Source organism: Trachemys scripta, chromosome 2 (genome assembly GCF_013100865.1).
Source record: "Trachemys scripta elegans isolate TJP31775 chromosome 2, CAS_Tse_1.0, whole genome shotgun sequence".
Taxonomy (NCBI): domain Eukaryota; kingdom Metazoa; phylum Chordata; order Testudines; family Emydidae; genus Trachemys; species Trachemys scripta.
The window spans coordinates 12024691-12051616 of NC_048299.1; the positions used below are offsets into that span (position 1 = coordinate 12024691).

Consider the following 26926-nt stretch of genomic DNA (forward strand, 5'->3'; position numbering starts at 1 on the left):
GGGTTCAAATAGACTCTCTTGTGGGTGGAGACCCCCCCTCCTCACTTTTATGCGAAGTCCAGCTCCAAGATGGAGTTCTGGAGTCACCTGGGCAAGTCACATGTCCATGCATGACTCAGTCTTTACAAAAAGAACAGGAGAACTTGTGGCACCTTAGAGACCAACAAATTTATTAGAGCATAAGCTTTCGTGGATTACAGCCCACTTCTTCGGATGCATATAGAGTGCATCCGAAGAAGTGGGCTGTAGTCCACGAAAGCTTATGCTCTAATAAATTTGTTAGTCTCTAAGGTGCCACAAGTTCTCCTGTTCTTTTTGCGGATACAGACTAACATGGCTGCTACTCTGAAATCAGTCTTTACAGGCAGAAGCCATTGTCCACGTGGTATCTTGTATGTCTCCAGGAAGACTTCTTATGTGGATTGGAGCATTCCAGGATGCATTGTTCCCCAAATGGTTCCTGGTCGGGTACTTAACCTTGTGAATTCCTTCCTAAAGAAGCTGACCAAATGCCTCACAAAGCTTACTTAGAAATCAAGCAAGTATACAGAACTTTGAACACACAAATGGTGCCTACATACAACTCGGATGAACCTAATCAGTAGATCATAACCTTTACATAGATATGTTACATGGCATATGTAGCAAAACCGTATTCCAATTATATCATACATACATTTATAAGCATTCCCCCCCCCCCCCCTAAATAAAAGTTGTCCTAGTTAGCCCTCCAATCTTTGAGCCAAGAAGATTGCAGAGGACCTGCTGTCTGACAATAAGTTCTCCTGGCCGTTGTCATTTTTTAAAAATATGGATAAATGTTTAATACCGTGTGTGACTGGCAAGACCCACCATTTTCATTCTGATTAACCAGTACTGACTAGCTCACTGCTCAGTGTTGTACTCCCAGAGAGTTAATTGTGATTTTTGTCTCACTTCTGATTCAAGCTGCACTGTGTTTTTTGCACATCAGAAATGATAGGTTGTGAACTATGTATTTACCTGTGGAGCTTTTTAAAATATACAGATGCCCCCCGACTTACGCTTCCATTCCGGAAAGCCTCGCATCACTTGAGTTTTGCATAAGTCGGAAACATATACCTGTACGTTACACACACATTTCTGCAACTCGAAAATCCTATTTCTGGTTTATGCAACTTTTTCCGTAAGTGCAACTTTGCGTAAGTCAGGTCTTGCGTAACCTGGGGAGCGTCTGTACATTGTTTTTAAATTTGCAAATATAAGAAGGCTCTTAGTGCAGTCTTGACTCATTTGGTTATAAGGACTATTTATTAAGGGCAGCTACATAAAATATTGGCAGATTTCCCATAACACTTTCTCTCATCCATGCAAATCCTTTTAAAATATCCTGATACAGCAGTTTAAAATCATCCTCTCCCTACAAGTAGATGATTGTCTGTCTGTTCAGTGTTAAGGGTGTGATGGGGGGAGGGAGGGGGAAGCAAATGGACTTGCAATTCTCAATTTATTACTATTTCTTTCTTTATTCTATGATACGGGCGTGAAGCCCCAGTCAGGGTCCCGTTGTGCTAGAAAATGTACAGATGAGTAAAACAAAGGCAGTAACAATCTAGGGCCTTGGCTACACTTGGGAATTCACAGCGCTGCCGAGAGCTCTCTCGCAGCGTTGTATGTACTTTCACACCCCTGAGCGCAGCAAGTTGCAGCGCTGTACAGCGCCAGTGTAGCCAAGGCCTAGAAGAGCTCACAAACCAGTTTCAGCCAAATGGTGCCAGCAGATAACCAGAGGTATATCTGTGCACCTCCTAAATGTGTAATGTCTATATATGTCACTTGGAAAAGATAACTAACCTAATCAGGGCCGGCTCTAGCTTTTTTGCTGCCCCAAGCAGCAAAAAAAAGCGCCGCCCCCCCGCCGAGCGCCGCCGGAAACCCCCCCCCCCGCGCCCCGCTCCCCCGGCCCCCCCCGCGCGCCGCCGGACCCCCCCCCCGCCGAGTGCCGGGCCAGAGCGTCCCCGCCCCCCGCCCCCGGAATGCCGCGCTGCGCTCCCCCACCGCCCCTTACCAGGTGCCGCCCCAAGCATGTGCTTGGGTGCCTGGTGCCTGGAACCAGCCCTGAACCTAATGCAGAATTAGTATTTAGTAACCATCTACCTTAAAGCAGAGGCGTGAACTGAAGTGCATACATCTGGAAAAGAGCCATTGCTTTTGCTGTCCTTATTGGATATGTCTACACAGCAACTAGACACCCACGGCTAGCCCGTGCCAGTTGACTCAGGGTCTTGGGTTGTGGGTAAACAGTCAGATGGCAAAGTTTCATCTTGTAGGTAGGTTGTGGTGAATGAAGCAAGCAGCTTGGAAGAATGTTACATTTCAAAGTAACAATTATAACTATTTTTCTCCCTCTTTTGTTACTAGACCAACAGCAGCAGAGCTATTAAGACACAAATTTTTCACAAAAGCAAAGGTATGATAAAACTTTCTAACTCAATTTGTCATTCCAAAATTGTATGCAAGGGAAACATTATGTATAATTAAATATGTGGGGCGGTATAAGGCTTTACTGATGTGAGTTTGGGATGGCTGTTTTATTTACAACCAGTGCTACTCTGAGTTAGGCTGCTTGTTGCAAATTAATGAAATAAAACCTTTGTATGCTATCAAATCATGTATTCTGTTAAAGAAACATGTTTCATAGACACTATTTAAAAAATCTTTGAGTTTTTTTTTAACATCTTCCATTGGGTTTACTTTTTTCCCCTTCCACCTCTAAAGCCAACTAAAAGTATGTCTACACTTGCGGTGAGGTGGAGAGTTAGCTACTGCATGCCCAGGTAGCGCGGATATAAAGTAGCTGTGTGGACAGTGAGGCACCGCTTAGGCAAGTAAAGTAGAAAAGCTCTGGCAGAGGGAGGCAGTGGAAAAAGTCTCCTGAAGATTTTTCCCACTGCCTCCCCCTTGCCAGAGCCTTTCAATGCCACGTGTAGCTATACTCCTCAGTAAGTGTAGACACAGCCTGCCTTTCGCTGTCTCACGTAGCTCCACGTACCTTACGTGCTGGCACAAGTGTAGATGAGTTCTGAGAGGGAGCAAATCTAATTCAGATCTTAGAAACCTCTGAAAACAATCTAGGAGACTTTCCGTGTACAGTAGAACCTCAGAGTTACGAACACTGGAGTTATGAACTGACCGGTCAACCACACATCTCATTTGGAACTGGAAGTACACAATCAGGTAGCAGCAGAGATCCCCCCAAAAAACAAGTACAGTACAGTACTGTGTTCAATATAAACTACTAAAAACATAAAAAAATTTGACCCGGTAAGGAAACTTTCTGTGCTCATTTAATTTAAATTAAGATGGTTAAAAGCAGCATTTTTCTTTTTCATAGTAAAGTTTCAAAGCTGTATTAAGTCAATGTTCAGTTGTAAACTTTTGAAAGAACAACCATAACGTTTTGTTCAGAGTTATGAATGTTTCAGAATTACGAACAACCTCCATTCCCGAGGCAGGGCCGGCTCCAGGCACCAGCCGAGCAAGCTGGTGCTTGGGGCCGGCTGCGCCCTTCAGCATCCTTCCCTCCCAGCCAACCAGAGCGGTGTGGAGCCCTCCTGGCAGGGGACAGGGCGGGAGGGGCCGCGTGGCAGCGCCCAGCTGAAGCCCTGGCCGCCCCCCTTCTCTCTCTGCCCTCCCCAGCTCCCTCCCCCTTCCCCCGCTAGCTGGGGCACATCTGCAGGGCAGGGAGTCCCCCTGCACCCTGGCTCTGGCCGCGCTGCAGGTGGTGGTTTGTTTGTTTTTTTTTTTTTTTTTTTTTTTTTTTGCTTGGGGCGGCCAGAAAGCCAGAGCCGGCCCTGTCCCAAGGTGTTCGGAACTCTGAGTCTGAGGTTCTACTGTTTTATGCCATGAATAAGGTCAGGTGTTTCAGGGCTCTCCACGACTAGCAGCAAGTGCTGTATGCTGTTGAAAGCTGGGTGTCTTCACTACCAAATAGTATAAAACGCCCATTTCTAGACCCAAAGGGTGGGTTGCAAGATACCAGATCTTAAATCTATCACTGGATCTGGGCAGAGTATTTCTTTGTTCTTCTTCGAGTGATTGCTCATGTATATTCCACAATAGGTGTGCGTGCTCGCCATGTGCACCGGTGCCGGAAGTTTTTCCCTAGCAGTGCCCATAGGGGAGTGCCCCTAGTGACCACTGGTGTGGAGCCTCCATGGCGCTGTATAAGGGGAGCTGCGTACTCCCCCCACCCTCAGTTCTTTCTTGCCGCCAGTGAAGGTGCGTCGGAACTGCTCTGCTCCAGTTTTGCTGTAGCTCATCCCCAAAACTGCTTGTTTGTTCATTGTATGGTACCTGTAGTTAGTTAGTTTAGTTACTTTAGTTTAGATAGAGCGCCCGGGCCCCAGGTTTTAAGTCGTGTGACACTTGTAGGCAATCTGTGCTATTGGGTGATCCGCACGCAGACTGTCTACGCTGTTTGGGGGAGACCCATCTCAGCGATTGCTGCAAAATTTGCAAGTCGTTTAAGCCTCGGCCCAAGAGAGAAAGGGACATTAGGCTCCGGGCTATTCTGATGGAGTTGATGCTGACCCTGGCTCCGGCGCACTGCTCCGAGTCGATACCGGGCACCATGGTGTTGGTGTGCGGTGACCCTTCGGCACCATCGACTAGTCGGCACCGCTCCCCGTCCCTGGGCATACCAAGAAGACTAAGAAGAGGCCTTCTTCACCACGGCACCAGAGTAAACCTGGGATAGAGGCTAGACCCATATCGGGCAGTCCTCGATCCCCACTGGCCTGTAGGCCTCTGACTCAAGTTGAGCAGAGTAGCCTGGTCCATACGGAGCAGGCCTCCCCGGATGTCTGGATGCCCTCCACACCGGAGGTCCCGCAGACGGCCCGTGATGTTATGTCCATGCCAGTACCAGGAGCACCGCCGATGTCGACCCTGCGCTCCAGAGGCAAGCCGCCACTGGGATCTCTGCAGTCGCCCCCGGCTTGGTACGGGTCTCGGTTGAGGGAATGTTCCCAATGCCGTTTGCCGCCCAGCGACCGTTCAGGGCAAAGTCCATGTGGATCGCACTCAACACCCACCAGGCTGTCTGGTTGGGTTCCATCTGACTGAGACTCAGCACCACTCCGCCTTGAGGAGTGAACACCAACGGGACCAAGGCAGATGACGCCAAAGGTCCTCTTCTCATAGGGGCTATCGCAGCTGGTCACAGCATGAACGTCGACGTTGTTCCCGTTTGTCGTCCCGCCCCAGGACCACGCCATGGCACCACCTCCGCAGCCCCGGGCGTTGATTGCTGGCATCTCCCCGTCACAGGTCAGCCCGCTGGAGCCGATCACCGAGCAGCTGTTACCGACAATACCAGTCCTCCACGTTGGGATCGCAGTCCTGTGGTCGGCATCGCTCCTGGCGCCGCCACTCCTTCTGGTCCAGGAACAGCGGCAGGTCATATGTCCCGTATGTTGGTCCCCCAGTGGGACCTAAACCTGGTGTTGGCCCGTCTCACGGGGCCCCCGTTTGAGCTGCTAGCCACATGCTCCTGGTCACACCTCTCGTGGAAGGTGACCTTCCTTGTTTTGATCACTTGTTGGGACCCTCGGCTAGGCGGGTCTCGGAGCTCAGGGCCCTGACCTCCGAGCCCCCGTACACGGTGTTTCATAAAGATAAGGTCCAGCTCCGTACATACCCTTCGTTCCTTCCTAAGGTAGTCTCCGCCTATCACATGGGTCAGGACATTTTTCTGGCAGTCCTCTGCCCCAAGCCCCATGCGTCCAGTGAGGAGCGCCGCCTCCACACGCTGGATGTGAGATGGGCTCTGGCTTTTTACCTGGAGCAGACTAAGCCGTTCTGAAAGTCCTTGCAACTGTTCATCGCCTCGGCCGAGCGCATGAAAGGTCGGCCGATCTCCACTCAACGCCTCTTCAACTGGATCATCTCGTGCATCCGTACCTGTTATGAGCTGGCGAGAATCCCTCCACCACCAATTGTGAAGGCACACTCGACTAGGGTGCAGGCCTCGTCGGCTGCCTTTTTGGCCCATGTCCCCATTCAGGACGTTTGTTGGGCTGCCACGTGGTCTTCAGTTCACACATTCACCTTGCATTATGCGATTGTCTCTCAGACCAGGGAGGATGCCGGGTTCAGCAGGGCCATTCTCCGTTCCAGGAGTTTGTGAACTTCTTCCCACCTCCAACAGATATAGCTTGGAATCACCTATTGTGGAATACACATGAGCAATCACTCGAAGAAAAGACAGTTACCTTTTCCGTAGCTGGTGTTCTTGGAGATGTGTTGCTCATGTCTATTCCATATCCCGCCCTCATTCCCCTCTGTCGGAGCTGTCCGGCAAGAAGGAACTGAAGGTGCATGAAGCGCGCAGCAGGGGGGAGCAGCGGGGAGCAGTACCTATGGATACTGCTAAGGGAAAAACTTCTGGCACTGGTGCACATGGGGAGCACGCACACCTATTGTGGAATAGACATGAGCAACACATCTCGAAGAGCACCAGTTATGGAAAAGGTAACTGTCTTTTCTCTCTTGTTCTAGGCCTTAGGTCAATGAGTGAGGGTGGGTGCGGAGAGAGGATAAGGGGAGCAGTCCATATTTGGATGGAAACAAGGAAACCTTTTTCTGACTGGTTATTTTTAAGATGTGGATGAGGTCTCAGATTTGGCATTTTGTTAGTACATCTGTACCCCGATGTAACGTGAATTTGGATATAACGCAGTAAAGCGGTACTCCCGGGGCGGGGCGCTGCGCACTTCAGCGGATCAAAGCAAGTTTGATATAATGTGGTTTCACCTATAACGTAGTAAGACTTTTTGGCTCCGAGGGCACCATTATATCGGGGTAGAGATGTAGTTTAAAAGTACATGGGTCGGTGGGCAGAGTGCAGTGGAAACTGTCAAATAAACTCATTTAATTTCAGGGAGAGAATGATCTGTGCATTATATCTGTAGCCATACTATTTAATTATGAAGGAGCCTAGTATCTGTCTGAAACTGCTTGTACTAAACCTTCCACGTCTGGCTATGATGAGTTTAGCAATTGATATTCTGTTACGCTTATTGCTTGTAAAACCTTGTTTAAAAAAAAAAGAGAATTAGATAAATTCATTGAGCTTAAGTCCATTAATGACTATTAGCCAGGACGGGTAAGGAATGGTGTCCCCAGCCTCTGTTTGTCAGAGGGTGGAGATGGATGGCAGGAGAGAGATCACTTGATCATTACCTGTTAGGTTCTCTCCCTCCTGGGCACCTGGTATTGGCCACTGTCGGCAGACAGGATACTGGGCTGGATGGACCTTTGGTCTGACCCAGTATGGCCGTTCTTATGTTCTTATACACAGTTATAGATCAGTAACTGGTTAAAAGATAGGAAACAAAGAGTAGGAATAAGTGGCCAGTGGAGACAAGTCCCCAAGGATCTGTACTGGGACCAATGCTGTTTAATATATTCATAAATGATCTGGAAAAGGGGGTAAACAGTCAAGTGGCAAAGTTTGCAGATGATACTAAATTACTCAAAATAGTTAAGTCTAAATCTGACTGCAAAGATTTGCAAAGGGATCTTATAAAATGGAGAGACTGAGCAACAAAATGGCAGATGAAATTCAATGTTAAGTGCAAAGTAATGCACATTGGAAAAAATAATGCCAACTATACGTACAAAATGATGGAGGCTAAGTTAGCCGTTACCACGCAAGAAAGGGATATTGGTGGCATTGTGAATAGTTCTCTGAAAACATCTGCTCAATATGCAGCAGCAGTCAAAAAAGCTAACAATAGGGATAATGAGACAGAAAATATCATAATGCCACTAAAGAAATCCATGGTATGCCCACAACTTGAATACTGCATGTAATTTTGGTCACCCCATTTCAGAAAAAGTATATTCAAATTGAAAAAGGTACAGAGGAGGATAACAAAAAGGATTAGGGATGTGGAACAGCTTCCATATGAGAAGAGAGAAAATTGGCCAGGATTGTTCAGCTTAGAAAAGAGATGACTAGGGGGCATATAATAGAGGTCCGTAAAATCATGAATTGGGAGAAAGTGAACAGAGAAGTGTTGTTTACCCCTTCACATAACACAAGAACTAGGCATCAACCAATGAAATTAATATGCAGCAGGTTTAAAACAAATGTAAGGAAGTACTTCTTCACACAAGGCACACTCCACTTGTGGAACTTTTTGCCAGGAGATGTGAAGTCCAAAAGTATAACTGGTTTCAAAAACGAATTAAATAAATTCATGGGGGATAGATCTAGCAATAGCTATTAGCCATGATGGTCAGGGACACAACCCCATACTCTGGGTATCCATAAACATCTGACTGCCAGAAACTGGTACTGGACAACAGGGGATGGATCCCTCAATAATTGCCCTGTTCTGTTCATTCCTTCTGAAACATCCAGCACTGGCCATTGTTAGAAGACAGGATACTGGCTAGATGGACCATTGATCCTACCTTCTTCTGTACCCTGTCTGTGAAATAGACAAGGGTATTAGAGGACTTTTAATGCAAAGGGATACTGCTTATACATGTAGAGATTTATTCCAGTGTATGCAACATACTCTGCTTCCTCCTTGAAAACACATGTGCTGTGTTCTGTAACCCTGGCCCCAGCGATGGATCATATTTTCCATGTATTGGGTTGCACTATTCCTGACCCCTCATGCTGGCATCTGAGATGACTTGCCACTGACAGTGGGGAAGGGACCAGTGTAAGAGTGCAAAGGGAATAGGGCTGAGTTAAATAGTATTAGCATTCTAACAAGACAGTATGTGACATACGTAATAAAATGGCCTGATAAAAGGCTCTGCAATTGCCAGTTTTTCTTGTTTCCTGCCCAATTTTTTTTAATTTGGTCAATTTCTAGTTATAAGGGGCTAAATATTTTGCAGTGATTCAGTTGAATTTTAAGGAAAACCAAAGTTTCATGTATACCACTTCTCACTTGCTCATCCTATATCATTTTGCAGTGGTAAATCTGTCACAGATGAAAAGGTATATAGGATTAGCATGCATAGTAGAGAAATTCTAACTGCAGTCCCAGGGAATGAATTAGTGGATTGCTTCTTGTTACATCTCGCAGAGGTTCTTAGAAAGAATGATGTTGACTCCCAAACAGCGCAAGTCTTCCTGGTTTTATTAAAATTAGATTGAAAGTGGGGTTTATGGCCAAAAAATGCTTGAGCCATGAAATGATTTTCAACAGTAGACGAGTGAATTAGACACTTAAAATAATTTTCTTTTCCAGAATAAAGAATTTCTACAAGAAAAGATGTTGCAGAGGGCACCAACAATCACTGAAAGAGCTAAAAAGGTACCAAGATGCAAATGGGCAGTGACCACCTTTGTTTAACATGGATGTCACAGTCCTGCTAGTTTTTATGCTTCACTGTGCTCAAAAATTTTTGGACTAATTCTTAGTTAGCATTGTGATATTCTAATGTCTTCTAGATATAAACTCACTGATCCCTTATCAGTTCCTGTTAGAATCCAGGATTGCAGCTTAGATACTGTTTGGACACATTTTTCCTAAAAAAGACAGTTAGAATTATCTGCATTTGTTTCTGTGTGTCTGCTGAACAGGTCCGAAGGGTCCCGGGTTCCAGTGGGCGTCTTCATAAGACTGAGGATGGTGGCTGGGAGTGGAGTGATGATGAACTAGATGAAGAAAGTGAGGAAGGCAGAGCAGCAATTTCACAGCTCAGGGTGAGCCACTGGTTTCTGCAACAATTGTATTACTTGTATCACAGTAGTGCCTAGATGCTCCAGCTGACTTCAGGGCCCCATTGTGTGAAGTGTTAAACAGTAACAGTAAGACAGTCCCTGTCCCAGAGAGTTTACAGTCTAACCAGACATGAAGAGAGACAGGATGGTAGAAGTAGTATTATCCCTATTTTACAGAGGGTATCCTGAGGCACAGGGCTTGTGACTTTTCCAACGTTGCACATAAGTCTGTAGTAGAGCTGGGGATTTGAATCCAGATCTCCTGGCTCCCAGTCCAGTGAAATAACAGAGAATCAGGGTAGTCATGTGGCTAATTTAAAACGGCAGTGGTATAAACTACCTGAGATTGTTTTCGTAGCATTATCTGAAGTACTGTAATGAACTGATTAATGTGGCTATCACTGCCTCCTACATGATAGAATCAACTGCATCATAGTTCTTACACAGCCAACGTTCTCTCTAAGCTCAAGTAACTGGGACTTGTGATTGGACAGGTGGAACAGTTCTATCCCAGCATGGCCCCAGTGTGCAATCAAGTGGCATCCGTGAAGTCCTAAGTAGCTACGGATTTTACAGTATTATATTTTGTGTTTAAAAAAATGGGTGTAAAACTTGAAGTGTTAAATCCTTTGTAGATCTCAAATCTTCAGTGATATGTATGCTCATCATTCCAAACACTACCACTTCAAAGATGTTTTTTCTGAATGTAATTCTTCCCTTTCATAGCAACAAATAGATTTTAATGTTTCTCAGATTTAACTAAGGAGAGCCAAAGAATGAGCTTTTGAAGACTTCTTCAAATACTCTTGTACTAAAGTTATTTTCTCTTGGGGTGTTTAAACATTTGCCCCTTTAAAGCATTTCCATCTTCTGGTTCATTACATCCCTTTTATTTATGATCTGTGTAGAAATTTCCTTAAGTCTCTGCAAAATTAGATGCTTTTTGCAACCTTGCCATTTTTTTTCTAATATGCTTTGTGATTACAGTTATTCTGTCTTTATTTGTTAGCTTTCTAGTTATAAATTTGACTAGCTTTCTTTTTGTGCTCAGACTGTTGCTACTCACCCAGGGATGATCTTACCATATCAGATAGATAATTCTGAAAATCTTGATCTAGGACACTCTCAGATATAAAATACAGTCTCCCTATATTTTAAATTATAAGGCTAATTTTAAAGGAGGCTGATATTCCAAACCTTGTTTCAGAGAAAATTAAAAATTTGTTGTTCCCATATCTTGTCTCTGAAATCACGATACCCTGATTTAGCACTGGCCCCTGTTGTGTTTTGAACGTGGCTTATTTGTTTTTTTCCTATTGAGCGAGAGGGAATTGACACTTTCATTTATAATCTCCATTCCAAATGTTTGGACTAGCTAAAGATTTTTTGAAAACTGAACATGTTATTCCTTATACTGTGATCCATTCAGATCTCACAAGTTAATCAGGGTCAGGCTGGGTCAATACTTGGGTGTGAGATCTCCAAGGAGCACCTAATAATAACATTAACAGTACAACATCAGAGCAAAAATCTCATCTTGCCACTAGCCTAACCAATGCCCGACGGTAGCAACAGTGTCTGGAGATACCATTTTCAAATATCCGAGATTGACTTTGGCCAATTTGTAACGTACTACCAGAGCCTCTCCTCCAAAGAAAGTACAAAGGTCTTGTTCGCAGACCCTGTCGGTTGCAGAGAATACTGTGTAGGAGGAACTCCTCCACTGTGATCAAATGCTGATGGTGCCAGGAGAAGAGAGTAATCCAGGTGGAAAGGTAAAATCTGAAATCCATCCCACCATTAAGCCTCACTTGACACGTTTCCAAGCAAGATGTAGAAAAACTGTTTGGCATTATTCCCTCAGACACTTCTCCTCTGTAGCACCCAGCTTTACTATAGCCTTTCATTTGTTTTAAAATGCTCATTTCCAAAAGTCTGAATACCACAAGAAATGAGTCAGTGTAGCTTAGAAGCATTGTTTCTCTGAGAGCTCAAAAGTACGCTAGACACTGCACGGGGCAGGTGAGGGCAATAAGAATACAAACAAGACAAGAAGGGAAGAGGCAGGACAAGGATTAAAGAAATAGGATTATATGTTAAGGGTATCATCATGTTATACACAACTCTAGGTTTGGGGTTTAAAGTGTATTAGCTCACTTAAAGAATGCAAAAGTAATTACTGAAGTGTTGTGATTAACTAGTGAGTGCGAACATGCAGTGTGCCGTTGTTCACTGATGCATTCATTTTATAGTGGAAGATACATCGTGTAAGAGCATGTGTGTTGTGATTTCTCTTGAATTTGAATTTCCAAACTCCAGAGGGATCAAGCAACTCAATTACTATCTCTATCCGAAAGTAAAAGTTGAGCCAGTTTGCTCAGTGGGATAGTATTAGAATTTTCTTAGTTTTCATTTTTAATAGTGAATAGAAATGCCATTAGTTTGTCTGCTGTTCAAGTGTGAGAGTAAGGAGCGCTGGTGAGTTAGAAAACAGATTTGTAGATATTATTAATATTAAATGAGCTTAGTTTTCTTTAAAGAGGTAACTAGAAATAAATCCAAGATTAATTTCATTTATGTAGAAGCTTTCATCCAACAGGGTCCCAAACTACATATCTGTTACTTTACTTTGCTAAAGCAAGCTGACACTTTATTTAAAAAATACTAACATTAAAATATAGTCATATCCCAAATGAAATGTGACAGCTATTTAGAAGAAGCAATTCTGTTGAACAATTTAGTTCAGGGAGTAAAGATACCTTATCCAGTTAAAACTGCATGAGGAATATAAGGAGGCTGAATTTAAATCACCCAAAGTGGAAATTTGGCCAACATAAGGGGGTTAACATCTACTCTTACAAAGAGGTTAGGATCTCTCCTGGCATTGTGATAGTTCACAGGGTGCCCAGGACTGAGAGTACCTTGTTACCCTCTGCTTCCAGTAATGCCACGTGTAGTATTACTTTACTATCCCAACCTCAACCCCATTTTTTAGACCATTGTTTCTCAACCTGGGGATCGGGACGTCCAGGGGGATTGTGAGACAAGTTTAAGGGGGGTTGTGGTCTCGGTCTGTCAGCCTCTGGTGGTGGGGCTCAGGATTAGTCTGTCAGCTCCCAGGTGGCTTCGTCCCCGGCCCCGGGTGGCTTCGTCCCCTTACTGTTAGAACCCAACGTGGGTATAAAGCAGATATTTGCGGAGATGCAGAGCTTTAGTGACAACGAGCAAGACTCCTGTCCGTGAGTGTGCAAGCCGCTTACACACACTAGCGTGACTAGGGACCAGTGAGCCTGGTGCCCTCTAGTGTGTAGGGCTGGGGGTGGAACAGCCACGCTGGACAAGCTGCCCAGCCTGGGCGCTGGTTCCTGCAAGCAGCTGCCTGACATGCTGCTGCTTTCACCGTAGTGGTTCGTGGCCCGCTCGCTGGCTATGGCTCTGCTGGTCTCTCTCGTTGTCGCTAGAGCCTTGCAACTCCGTGGATATCTGTTTTATAATTGCAGATATCCGTATCTGCGGATATAAATGTTCTATTCACACAGGGCTCTACCTACTTTTTCAAATCTGAGTACGTCCAAAGGGAAAGGTTGAGAAACACTGTTTTAGGCTATAAATTCTTTGGGGCAGGGACTGTCCCATGTTTGTATAACACCTAACAGAGTTCCCCAAATCTAGTTAAATGTTGAATAATTCCCTTTTACTCAGTCTCTTCCACTTGTTTTCTGACACCTAGAGTCTAAGGGACTGCCTTTTGTTAATTGTTCCTAAAACGCCTAGCACAATGGGGCCTTTGGGGGTCCCAAGCATAACCATAACAGAAATTATAACTAATAGGAAAAGGTAATATTGTTTCCCAAATATCAAATAAGACTAATTGTTCATTGTTTCAACTGTAGATAGGAAAAAATACTTTATCGTTCTCAGGAATTGTTTTTCATTGTTGTGTATATTGCTTATGACTTCAACTTTCTAATGTATTTAATGCTTATGACACCTTTAATATTCTAATTGCTCTGCAGACTGTTATGTTGTCCTCTTTAAGAGTTGGGGTGGCTTTAAAACAGACTTTATTGGCTCTGCTTGCTAATGAAATCCATATCCAATCAATGTAGTCCTCATTAATATTAGATTTCTCTGCCAGTAAAGAACTCTGGTATTTCTTATTGTATGCTACTGTGTATAAATCTAAACTGTAAGTAATAAACCAAGCCATGACAATACATTTCCGGGGGATAGAGCATGGCTAGGCTGCTGAGAAATTAACTGGTTTGATTGCTGTTGTGCATTTTAATATGTAGATAAAAGTAAGACCAGACCCGTGTATGTGCATTTAGTGAATATTAACGTGGTTAAGGCAGTCCATGGCTAGTCAATAAGGTTCAGTTTTGTTACAGCTTATAGTAACAACTGATCTTTTTTTCATTTTTTAGTCTCCCAGAGTGAAAGAATCTTTACAGAATTCGGAGGTAAGTTGGACCTTTTGGAAGTTGTTGCTCTTTGAATCTGACAACTCCCAATCATTGTCAATATCACAAGGAACATGTTCTTATTGGCCTCTAAAAATAATATCCCCAGGCTTGGAAGCTAGTTCTTTCCCTAGAAGGTGAATCATTAACTAGCTAGAGAGACACTCTTAGCAGTAACCTTAACAACCTTTATAGCAGGGGTTCTCAAACTTCATTGCACCGCGACCCCCTTCTGACAACAAAAATTACTACATGACCGGAGGAGGGGGGACCGAAGCCTGAGCCTGCCTGAGCCCCATGACCCTGGGCGGGATGGAGGGAAAAGCCCAGACCCTACTGCCCTGGATGTGGGGGGCCCAAGCCCAAGGGCTTCAGCCCCAGGCAGGGGGCCTGTAACCTGAGCCCCACCACCCAGGGCTGAAGCCCTCTGGCTTCGATCCTGGGCAGTTGGGCTTCAGCTTGGGCTCGGGCTCTGGTGACCCCATTAAGATGGGGTTGTGATCCACTCTGGGGTCCTGACCCACAGTTTGAGAACCGCTGCTTTATAGGGAATGTTTTCAACTTAGTTTATCAAGAGAGAGGCTCATATGGGTAGTGAGTTAGATGCTATGTTCACTCCCTTGTGGGGATCTTCTCTGATGATTTCCTTGTCAAATAAAATCCTGAAAATTGTTACAGCTCTCCAGCTTTGAGGTTGAATCCACTATTTCAAAGTCTGTCAAGTTCTTCACATCCCTTCCCTCCAAACAACTTAGTCAAAGGGTTTGTCTACTCTGTAATTCAAAACCCACAGCTGGCCTGTGCCAACTAATGTGGGTTCGGGCTAAGGGGCTGTTCAGCTGCCGTGTAGACATTTGGGCTCGGTCTGGAGCCTGGGCTCTAGGACCCTACGAGGGGGGCCCGAAAGTCTACACAGCAGTTAAACAGCCCCTTAGCCTGAGCCCTGCGAGCCTAAGCCATATGGCACAGGCCGGTCACGTGTTTTTAATTGCAACATGGACATACACAAAGTGCCCATTTTATAGGACCTGGTCTGACTCATTCTCAGCCTACAGCTAAGCCTCTGAGCTAGGCCTTCAGGAGTCCTTCACAGTTGGTAGTGGCGCAATAATTTAATGACCGTTAAAAATCTTGCTTCAGAACTCTTTGCAGTTAGCAAATCTTACACAGGAATTTTATTAGTGTATCTTAGATATTAGGATATGGTTGCTTGCTGATTTGGTGCATAGATATTACTTATTTCCTTCCCGACACACACGGGATGTTAAACTGGCACGTCTTGTAGAATTCTGATGAGGTTTAGCCTGCCTGTTCTAACTTCAGCTTGCAACTGACAACTTGATCAATTATAGAGAGATTCCCTGCAGCCATCTCAGAATGGAGTCAGAAGATTTATAATTGCAGTAACTCATGTTTCATCCATCCTTCTCCCCTAGAGAACTGACTAGTTTCTTGCTTTTCCATATTTTTGGTCAGCCAGGGACTAGAGCATTAAAACTATACATCCAGTCCCAATCATGCTTCTCTTACATGCTTTGAAGAGCCTGCACTCTGTTTACGTTACATCAGAATTGAATGCGGAACTGTTTTGACATCTTAATACCTGGAATCGTATTTCTTTGGAAACAGATAATTTATCTACAAAGATTTAATTCTTTGCTGTGTTGTGTGTGTATCCCCTCTGAAAGGAATCACAAGCCAGTTTTAATAAAGCAATGTGGGAGGTTGACCCAATGACTTGGCAAATGAGACATGTCAGTGATGCTCATGTTCCAAGAAAATGGAAACTACAGCATGTGATTGTATCTTCCAGGGAAGAGCTCAGTTTGTATTACTATGTAGCATTCAGTCCTCCTGCTGTACGAGTTTCTTGTCCATAGTAATAGGGAGGATGAGCATTTCAGGAGATAATGAGGGAGAGGAAGAATCATCTTCCAGAGCAAGGAGAAGTTGAAGCCCCTTGACACCCACTTGGATCTGACTTAATGGTTTGAGGGGATGGAAATGTAGCTGGCAGTAAACTCATCAGTTGCGCTTTGGCAAGCGGGGTCAAAATGCACTTCATGCCCAACCACCTGCTCTCAATGACATTCCTTTTCTCATTACAACCTCTTGGTTTTGTAGCTGTTCCCACCAGCTGAACCTACAGGTCATTTACTCCATGTTCCAGCACAGACTCCGGCTCAACTACCTCAGCCAGCAGGACAAGCACCTGCGCCGCCTTCTCAAATTGCTGTCCCTCCACCGACTCAGGCTCCTGCAGCAGCTCCAGCAGCAGGGCAGGTAAGGCTAGAAACCCTTTATACACACCTTCAGTTTTGTGGGAGACCCTCCTTAAAGTATCAGTCTCACTAGAATTGACTGAAGCCAGGAAAGCTGTATTAGCGTGGTGAATTGTCCAGTTGAGTGTAAGGAGTAGGCAGGCCCTGGTGGCTTTGAGGTGCTTCGCTTAGCACAATCCTGCAGGGATCTGCTTGCTCCTGGGTTTTCTTTTCTCTGAACTAGTAGTGGCTTTTAGTGCTGTACGGCAAATGCATTGGTTAGATCAGCAGCTTCTTGTTTAAGGTGATTAAGGAGAAACATTGACAGGCTGTGAAGCAGGTTCTGGCCAGACCTCTCAGCAGCCTCAGAGCCTCAAGGGTATGTCTATAAGGAGGAGTAGGAGGAAACTGGAGGTGGAAGCAGGAGGTCCTCCAGGCTCTGAAATGGATGCAGGACACGTGCATTGAAAAAGCCTTCGTATTAACATAAGGCTAATAGAGAAACCAGATTTCCCTTTGGTTTTGAGTTTGAAGTTGTTTTTTGACAGGCTCCCATTTGGTGCAGAAGAGAATTGATGTGTGTGAGGAAACCTGAAACCTTGCTAAGTAGCACAGAACTTAATTCTACTCGATATTGTTTTAGTGCAAACCCAGCTAGGAGAGCCTACCCAGGAGGGAAAGAAGTGAATTCTGATGTCTTGGGCTGAAGGGCGGTGGGGGTGGGGGTGGAAATTGCCAAAATAAACCGTTCCAGAGATATTTGGAATATGTCTTACAGTTGGCTGGCTTACAGTGCTGCTAAATTTGCCAGACTCCTGAATGATGGTACTTCTAAATAAAAGAAACTAATGTTCGTATTTGCTGTTGGGGAGAAGCATTTAATATTAGAAAGGGCAAAACTAACATGATCTCGCTAACTGCCACATAGGGAAGTGTTTTGGCAATGCTACTAGTAAAAGTAACGCTCTGGTCTTCATTTTTTGCTAGAAACTTTTTTAGTAGAACTATATATAGTCTCATTGCACTTAATTCCTATTTCCACTTTAAAGATAACCATTACTGACAATATACTAGTCTTAAAGAGAAATGGTACAGTTTGGAGTAGACATTCACTTTGCTGCATTAAATCATAGCTCAGAATCTTTGATGGATTTCTAAATAGGGCCAGCACTTAGACCAGAGCTGGGGAAACTACGGCCTGCGGGCCACATCTAGCCCGCAGGACCCTCCTGCCCAGCCCCTGAGTTCCTGCCTGGGAGGCTCGCCCCCGGCCCCTCCCCTGCTGTTCCCCCTCCCCCGCAGCCTCAGCTTGTCCCACCGGTGGTGCAACACTCTGGGTGGTAGGGTTGCAAGCTCCTGGGGCAGCGCAGCTGCAGAGCCCGGCCTGAGCCAGTCCTCTGTGCTGCGCAGTGGCGTGAATGGCTCCAGCCTGGTGCCTCTCCCGCTGCTCTGGGCAGCGCGGCTCTAGCGCCGTCAGTCACCGGTGCTCCAGGCAGTGCAGTAAGGGCACTGGGTGTGTGTGGATAGAGGGCAGGGGAGTTCGGGGTGGTGGTCGGGGGTGGAGCTATGGATAGGTGGTGGGGCGGTCAGAGGGCAGGGGACAGGGGCGTTGAATGGGGGCAGGGGTCCTGGGGGGGCAGTCAGGAAGAAAGGGGGGATTGGATGGGGCGGTGGGGGGCAGTCAGGGGCGGTAGTTCCAGGGGCGGTCAGGGGACAGGGAGCGGGGGTGGTGGATGGGGCAGGGATCCCGGGGGGGCATCAGGGGGCGAGAAGCAGGGGGGTATAGAGGATGGGGACCAGGCCACGCCTGGTTGTTTGGGGAGGCACAGCCTCCCCTAACCGGCCCTCCATACAATTTCCAAAACCCTATGCGGCCCTCAGGCCAAAAAGTTTGCCCACCCCTGATTTTTTAGAAAAGGTAGTGAAATTGGTATCAGATGGCGTGAAATACCTCATTTCTCAGTCAAGCTGTTCATTTTTAAGTTGCTCAAAAGAGAGTGATTCAGATGAAAAAAGGTCTTGGGTAGTGTTTCCCTGCTTTGTCAGCCTAGCATATGGTCTATCCTATTGCTTCAAGCTAAAATCTCTTGTGCAGCATGTGAAATACAGACCAAGATTTAGACAATGAAAGAGCAATCAATTCCCCACCCCCACCTCCCGCCCCGCGCGCCAGATTTTGATTAAACAATAAAGCAACAGAGAGTCCTGTGTCACCTTTAAGACTAACAGATGTATTGGAGCATAAGCTTTCATCAGACGCATGTGGGCATTCACCCACGAAAGCTTATGCTCCAATACACCTGTTAGTCTTTAAGGTGCCACAGGACCCTCTGTTGCTTTTTACAGATCCAGACTAACACGGCTACCCCTCCGATACTTTATCTATCAAATACCTTAGATTCCAGACAAATCCAATTTGCCTGAAAAATTATTTGATAAATGCGCTAAAAACCTCTTCTGAACCCTCTGGCCAGTTTCCAGTGTCTCTAAAAGGCAAATACCTATTCCACCATTTATTTTCTCTGGAGACAATGCTAGACAGGATTGTCTTTCTAAATATTCCTACGTAGTATAGTTCAACTGTACATTAATATTCCTCTCATTTGGGTTTTCATTGTGCTCTCAATATTCTATAATAATAATAATAAATAATATACTTGTATTTTTCACCCTGGCTAATTGGCTTAATATTCCAATGAGTGGCTATATGCCCACACATTACATAATATTTGATAGTTGTATGGTATTAAGTATTTATACTCAATTGTTGTTGTAATCTGTGTTTTGTGCTTTTAAGACTGTGGGAAGAGGGGTTAGTGATAGTTGATTTTAAAATAATCCAATCCCATTTTAGGCACCATCAGCCCCTGCCCCTGCTGTAGCACCAGTTCAGGAGGATATAAAAGTCCCCATCAGTCTTGTACTAAGGTTAAGGTAAGTGTGCTATTGTGGAACTGTTGGAAAGGAAGGCAGTGTGAACTAGTGGGTGGGGCCTGGGCTATTAAGCTCTGGAATTGTAATCCTGAATTTGTCACTGAAACATTGTTTCCTTGAGTAAATTATATAACTCATAAATTCATGGATAGATGGGCCTTATGTATCCCGAGTATCAACAAGCACTGGCTCTGTCAAACCAATGGGGGAAGCACATTCCTAAGTATACGGCCCTCCACTGAGAGCTTTCCTCCCAGATGCAAATCCAGGGACTGTCTGTGCATCCCTGTTGGATAGAGTAGCTGGTATTTAAAAATTAAAATCCAGTTATCTTTTTAAAACTGATTTTTGAATGACTCCCCTTCAACCAGAACACTGGACTCCCCAAACAATCAGAAATAAATTCTGTACAACAGCTGCTTTTCCATTTTAATGTATTAATACTAGGTATTCTTACCACAGGAATTCAAAGAAAGAACTAAATGATATTCGGTTTGAATTTACCCCAGGGAGAGGTGAGTAGTTGTGGAAATGAAATGTGTTGAACTGGGGGTTGGGGGGGCAGCTATCTTTGTGGTGGGTTTTTTGTTTCGTTTGTTTTTTTTTTTCTTCGCAAAAAATTGAAATGAATGTGTGCAGATCCAAGCAGAGATTCAGACTGAGATGTGTGCTCCACTGGAGTGTATTTGTTCCACTCGTTAAATGTTTGAGATATCCAGAGCAAACTGCCTGGATCATGCCTTCTTGGAAGTTTGGTGCTGAGGCAATGGGGCATCGTCCCCTCCCCGCCCCCCCGGTATTAATACATACTCTGGGTTAATAAGTAAAAAGTGATTTTGTTAAATACAAGAAGTAGGATTTAAGTGGTTCCAAGTAATAACAGACAGAATAAAGTGAATTACCAAGCAAAATAAAATAAAACATGCAAGTATAAACCTAATACAGTAAGAAAGTGATTACAGGTAAAATCTCACCTTTAGAGATGTTTCAATAAGCTTCTATCACAGACTGGACGTCTTCCTAGTCTGGGCACAATCCTTTCCCCTGGTACAGCTCTTGTTCCAGCTCAGGTGGTAGCTAGGGGATTTCTCATGGTCGCAGCCCCCTTTGTTCTGTTCCACCCCCTTATATATCTTTTGCATAAGGCAGGAATCCTTTGTCCCTCTCTGGGTTCCCACCCCTCATTCTAAATGGAAAAGCACCAGGTTAAAGATAGATTCCAGTTCAAGTGACATGATCACATGTCACTGTAAGACTTCAAGCCCCATTCCTCCCAGCCTGACTCACAGGAAGGCCTGCAAGCAAACAGAGCCATCCACAGTCAGTTGTCGTGGTTGATGGGAGCCTCAAGATTCCAAACCACTGTTAATGGCCCACACTTTGCATAAGTACAGTAGGCCCTCAGAGTTATATTTCATATTTCTAGTTTCAGATACAAGAATGATACATTTATACAAATAGGATGACCACACTCAGTAGATTATAAGCTTTGTAATGATACCTTACAAGAGACCTTTTGCATGAGGCATATTCCAGCATATTTCATAAAATCATTTAGAGTACAACGTCACCCCATGAATGCAGGATTTGAAGGCTGCTGGGCCAGCTCCTTCAATCTGAAAGTTCTGGGTGACCCTACAAGACTTCTGAATAATTGAGGTGGTACAGCGTAGCTAATTTTAAATAGTGTCCACCTCTTAGGTTTTGGGGGGTGGGGGGTGGAGGCAGATGTGGACATTTTCAGAAGTCTCTAGTGGCCTTAAATTTGCCTGGCCACCTGTCAGTACTGGCTCAGGGTAGAAAAGAAGCAAAACTGTAATCAACACTATGTATTATAATTGCATTCTACACCTCTACCCCGATATAACGCAACCTGATATAATGCGGTAAAGCAGCGCTCCGGGGGGGCTGCGCACTCCAGTGGATCAAAGTAAGTTCGATATAACGCGGTTTCACCTATAACATGGTAAGATTTTTTTGGCTCCCAAGGACAGCGTTATCTCGAGGTAGAGGTGTAATGTGACCGTTTAGTCATTTTTCTAGCTCAGCGAACTTTTACTGTATCATAAATTATAATCCGTGCAATTTGTGCAGGTTTTAGTTGTTTGTTTTAAGAACTAACTTGCCAAATTTCTGATTCCCAAATCATTTGGGTTAGTGAGAAACTTGATTGTCCAATGTTGTGCCTATGACTTCGTTGTTTGCGTGACCATAGTGTAAGCTGTCCCAGACTAGTTGTAATGTAAACTGAACAATACTTACCTTTCTCCCCTACAGATACTGCTGATGGTGTGTCTCAAGAACTCATCTCAGCTGGGCTTGTTGATGGCAGAGATTTAGTAATAGGTAATTACAAGTGATGCTATAGTATTCTTTGTATGCATACGTATGCTTTACAATAACACCTTTAGTTATATAGCATGTGGAGAATGACCAGATCTTTAGGTACTGAGTTCTTCTGGGAAAGCTCACCTAGGCCCTGATTCTGTATGTCATACTTGGGCAAAACTGTCATTAATTCCAGTGGGAGTTTTGTCTGAGTGTGTGGGTTTGAGTCCCGGAGTTCAGAGAACACGACCTATTTCTAAGAACTGTGAAGAAAAGGTTCTGTTGATTGTAATTGTAATACAAACTAAAATAAACAGCATCTAGGCAGTGCAGTGAGCACACTTGCCTTTCACCTCCTTTCACTTCTGGAGGCCCTTGGCTGGTGTCCCATTTTGAAACAGGAGTAGATCAAAGTGCACTACAGAACATTTAGTATGTCGTAGCAGGGTCCACACAGACAGGCTAGTGCAGGGTACATATGCACCCCAGCTTGCTGCGAACTAAGTGTGTGTATAGACAAGCCTTAGATCCCCACGTCCCACAGTCATTTCTAAACGAATACATCCTCTTAAACGGTGGATGTTACTGCTAAAACTAACAACAATCTGCGTTGCATGAGCACTTCTCTTCAGCTATAGCATGTCGAATAGCATTCCATAGAGACTGGCTTTGAAAAGGGGCTCGCCCCAACCTCCCTCTTAGAAGGTAGAAATGCTGCCAGCTAGCAGCTAACCTGATTTGCCAGCACAGTCAGGCATTTAAGACTACACCTGCATAAACATAGTTTGATTCTGAAAAGCAGCCTCTAATATTTGCACAGTTTAAAGGTGTAGATTAAATATAGCTTTTTATTTTGCCTCGTTATGAGCCTGAAGATTTCATACATTAACCTGTAGTTGTAAAGTGTTCAAAGCTTGTATACTCTGAGTAAGGTTGTTTTTTCTTTTAAGTGCCTAATGGATTTAGAATTTACTGTATCGAGAGTGTCCTAATATAACCTGTGTGTGTGATTTCAGTTGCAGCTAATCTGCAGAAAATCGTGGAAGAACCCCAGGCAAACAGAGCCGTCACTTTTAAACTGGTATTTATTCCTGTTCCCTTGTTAAGCAAGTTGCCATTTTTGTAAATAAAACACTGCATATTTAGTGACAAGCTTCCTGAACCCCTTACTTACTGTCCTGAACTTTTCAATAAGAGATTGAAATAGTGTGGCGGTGGTATCTGTACTTGAAAGCCCCACGTACCCAGCAAGAGTAGAAGTGGTTTGGCCAGCTAAGGTGCCATGGGCTCCTTTCTGGAAGAGAAAAGGGTGGCTCCAGATGACAGGAGCTTTTTTTGAGAGGGGAGGGAGCAGAAGAAAGACCAAATGAAGACGAGTTAAGAGGTTGAGGGGTGTCCTTGAGCCCAAGAAGCATGATGGCAGTGGCAGAGGAACCCTGCAAAGAAGTAGCGAAACCCAGAATTGTTTATCAGCAGAGGGTTGAAGACACCCCATTATAAAGTTAGACCTATCTTGGGATAGGAAGTACCTGTATTTTTCACCCTGGCTAGTTGGCTTAGCCATAAAGTGAATAGTTGTTGATGAAACTTAGAGCGCAGCTCTTCATAGCTGAAAAATGCTCAGAGGCAAACCTCAGACACTGCCATTTGCTGAACAGAACCAAAATTGTCCTGTACCTGCTCCTTCCCTGAACTAAACTCACTCAGGTCAGGCTATAAATAATGCATAACGTAGTGCTATTGAATTTTTCTTTCCCATTATGTTCCCAGGCATCTGGTGTGGAAGGCTCAGATATTCCTGATGATGGCAAACTTATAGGATTTGCACAGCTCAGCATCAGCTAAACTGCAATCCCAGGAGAGGTTTCCTTACTGAAAACCTATATGTGCATATTTCTCATGCTTCTGTTGGCCTGAAAAACAAACAAAACAAAAACCACTACTGCCAAAGAATTGAACTACAGCCCCCATTCTAGGAGCTTTAATGTTTTTTTCCTAAATAGGATCACAAACCTATTCAGCTTCCTGAAATTACTGATTCCGTTTACTGCTTTTGTAAACAACTCTCATATGTTTTTATATCTCCTTCATCTCACACGTGCAGATCCAACACTTCATTGCCTGCATGGTCATCTTATTATTGCCTTACTTTAAAAAAAAAAAAAAAAAAAAAAAAAAAAAAATACTACTGAGTACGAAACAGGGGTTCCACTACTCTAATCATCCAGCCTAAATGTTTGCTTACATGTGGTTTCATTTCTTTCACTTGCTGTTTTTGCACAAGTTTAAAAGGCCTTTTTTTTTTTTTTTTTGGTTTCTTTTGCTCTTGAATCTGCTTTTAACCTTGCATCTGAAATGGAGATGCTGATTGGTCAGCTGACGTGCTGGGGGATCTTGTTGATCTTTAGGGCTGTGCTTCTAAAACTCAATGGATTTGAATGCTGGCATTTCAGAAAGCGAGCCAAGTCTTACCTGTAGGACAGTTAAAAATTCTCTTTCATCACATTTCTGAGAGATTCCTTTAAATTGAGATCTTAGGTGCCAACCATTTATTCATCTGCCCCTTTGGTAAACTGCTATAATAGCCTTCCCCTCCCTTCAATCCACATTAGTGCTAAGTGTGGCACTGGGACAGAACCTCTTAATTTACCATGATCAGGTTATTGCTTAAAGTAGTCCTCAGATGTAGTCCATTCTTAAAGTAGAACTGGGAGGCTTTCCAGAAACTGACCTTTCAGGTAGATTAGTAATAGTCATTTTTACAAAGGAGAAGAAATCTATGCTCCTTGGCGCTTAGAAAGCCTGCACATCAAATTATTCTTTAAAACAAATCCCTCTGCCCTGCTGAGAGTCCTTCCTTATGTGCTTTGCAAACAGGTACATGTGGAACAATCCCTGTTCTGTTTTACAGCAATAAAAGGATTGCCAGTAGATGTATACTAGGCAAGTAAGCTCTGGACCTTGTGTCCATCCTGCACTAACTGCTTGGGTTTTCAGATGTCTTCTCGACCCAAGTGTCGAAGTTTGATCAAGAGGTCACTGAAACCATGTAACTCACATTTAGGTTTCGTTAGTATGTGGTGTTTAATTTGAATTTCTACGTAAATAATATAAATTATACTTTTAGTTTAAAAAAGACACTTGTAATGCAATATGTGAATAATAAATGGTGTTGATTTTTTTCCTACTGTTTCACAGTTCGCCTTTGTATCTCCTATTGGCTTTGAAGTGTTTTATACAATTAAATTGTAAGCCTGTAATTTAACACAGAAATATGGAAATACGTTCTGTTTCCATCAGTTGCATACCATTCAGAAAGGAGTGTTAAAATGGGACAACTGGGTTCAATTAGGACTTTTTTATTTCTAAGTCTTGTAATGAACAATATATATTTATATATTTTTCTCTATGAGCAGCTATGGAAGCTTCCTAAATTTTGCATGGTTTTATACTGCACTTGTTTCTTTAGCCTGTAGTTTAATATCTTCCTACTGGGACTGCCAGTTATGCACAATCCCATCATTAAACGAGTGCAAAGGGAGGGAATGGGAGAAGAGGATGAGAGAGAGTCTGAGCAGCGTTGAAGTGCTGAGTAGGAGAGCGAATAAAGGAATATAAAGCACATGACAATTTTTAATATAATGGGGTGGTTAATTCTCATTTAAAATGTGTATGAAAAGTTTTGGCACCTTTTCGTGTTGTGTGATGTAAAGCACGCTCATGGCTTATCCTCTAAAGTTCTTATTGGCTTTGGAAGAGCAGGTTGTGATCTGCACATTCATGAAGGCCAGTGAGTGATACTACTTTAATTTTTAAATCTTAGACAGAATATGGAGACCAAATAGTTTGGGTACAGTATTACTTCTCTTCTGCCTGCATGCCATGCATACCTCACTGTTCATTTGCGCACTGGTGCTGAGAAATGTCAGACTCAAACTGCTCAAATGAAACCATGTAGTATCTATTTATTAAATAATCCCTGGCCCTCCCTAATTCAGAACTAGCAGACACAGTGAGTTTGCACTGACATTGAGGCTTCTATGTTTTTTAAATTTAAAAAAAAAAAAGCAACTGGAGTGTATTTGAGATTAGATCTCTAGACATTTTTGGTAGTCATTCAAAATTTGGCTTGGGATACTACAGTGCTAGATAACTTTGTTTCTAAGTGCCAATGCTGTTCATAAAAAATATTTTTTTTTAATATGTCATTAATGGATTTGGTTTTTGGTACTTCTGGTCTGAACCTAGGACCAGGTGGTATTTTTTAATTTAGTTGATACTCTAAGGATAATGCTACATTAATGAAACAGGATCCTCTCCACAACTTGGTTGTGTTGTAGATTATAATGACAGATGTAAAATATTCCGCCTTTTTTCTTTTGACTTTGTATTTTATTGCATGTATCTCTAATTTTTAATCAATAAAGAATAAATTGTCCATGGCCATGCTTTAGGTGCCATTTTGTTTTAAGAGTTGGGTCTGACGTTGCATATCGGAAAGCTGGGATACGGGGCTGTCACGGATAATAGAATTCATGTACATAACTGAACTTTAGAAGCTCATACCCTGACTCTCAAAGTGAAAAAAGTATTAATGTATCTCTACACCGCAACAAAAAACCTGCAGCAGTGAATCTCAGAGCCCTCGTCAGCTGACTTGGGTTGTAGGGCTAAAAATTGCAGTGTAGACGTTTGGTCTCGGGCTGGAGCTCAGATACTAAGACCTTTCCTGTCCTGGGGGCTCAGGCCTCAGGTTCCAGCCTGAGTGTGAATGTCTACACTGCAATTTTAAAGCCTCCCAGCCCAAGCTCTGTGAGTCTGAGTCAATAGATTGGGACTAGCCACAGCTATGCCGCAGGTAGACATACCCTAGTGGGGGATGGGTTGTGAAGAATTGGGAGGATGCACTGGAGTTTCACCTCTGCAGAACTGGGATCTAGCATGGTGTACTGGGTTACACCAAAATATCTGAACTCATGCTTAGTAAAAAACTGGTCTGTGTTATAAAAGTGCTGCATGACGGGGCAAAATAAGTTTCCCTTGTCTTGAAATAGTAGGGTTACCATACGTCCTGATTTTCCCGGACATGTCCGGCTTTTGGGGGCTCAAATCCCCGTCCGGGGGGAAATCCCCAAAAGCCGGGCATGTCCGGGAAAATCGGGAGGCTCGGGGGGGGCCTCTTTGTCCGGGGTCGGGGGCATGGTGCC

The 26926-nt window shown here is 44.0% G+C and overlaps 1 protein-coding gene across 4 annotated transcripts in view; it reads left to right on the forward strand.

Annotated features, from left to right (window-relative positions):
• Positions 1 to 26161, forward strand: part of OXSR1 (oxidative stress responsive kinase 1) — a 122805-nt gene extending 96644 nt beyond the window's left edge. For all 4 annotated transcript variants that reach the window (XM_034759917.1, XM_034759919.1, XM_034759918.1 and 1 more), the window contains 10 exons: positions 2401 to 2449; positions 9258 to 9323; positions 9593 to 9715; positions 14161 to 14196; positions 16321 to 16479; positions 19312 to 19391; positions 19854 to 19906; positions 21669 to 21737; positions 22736 to 22800; positions 23490 to 26161. In XM_034759917.1, the coding sequence (XP_034615808.1) occupies positions 2401 to 2449; positions 9258 to 9323; positions 9593 to 9715; positions 14161 to 14196; positions 16321 to 16479; positions 19312 to 19391; positions 19854 to 19906; positions 21669 to 21737; positions 22736 to 22800; positions 23490 to 23564 (775 nt within the window). In that variant the 3' untranslated portion in view covers positions 23565 to 26161. The remainder of the gene's footprint in view (positions 1 to 2400; positions 2450 to 9257; positions 9324 to 9592; positions 9716 to 14160; positions 14197 to 16320; positions 16480 to 19311; positions 19392 to 19853; positions 19907 to 21668; positions 21738 to 22735; positions 22801 to 23489) is intronic.
• Positions 26162 to 26926: the final 765 nt, after the last annotated feature.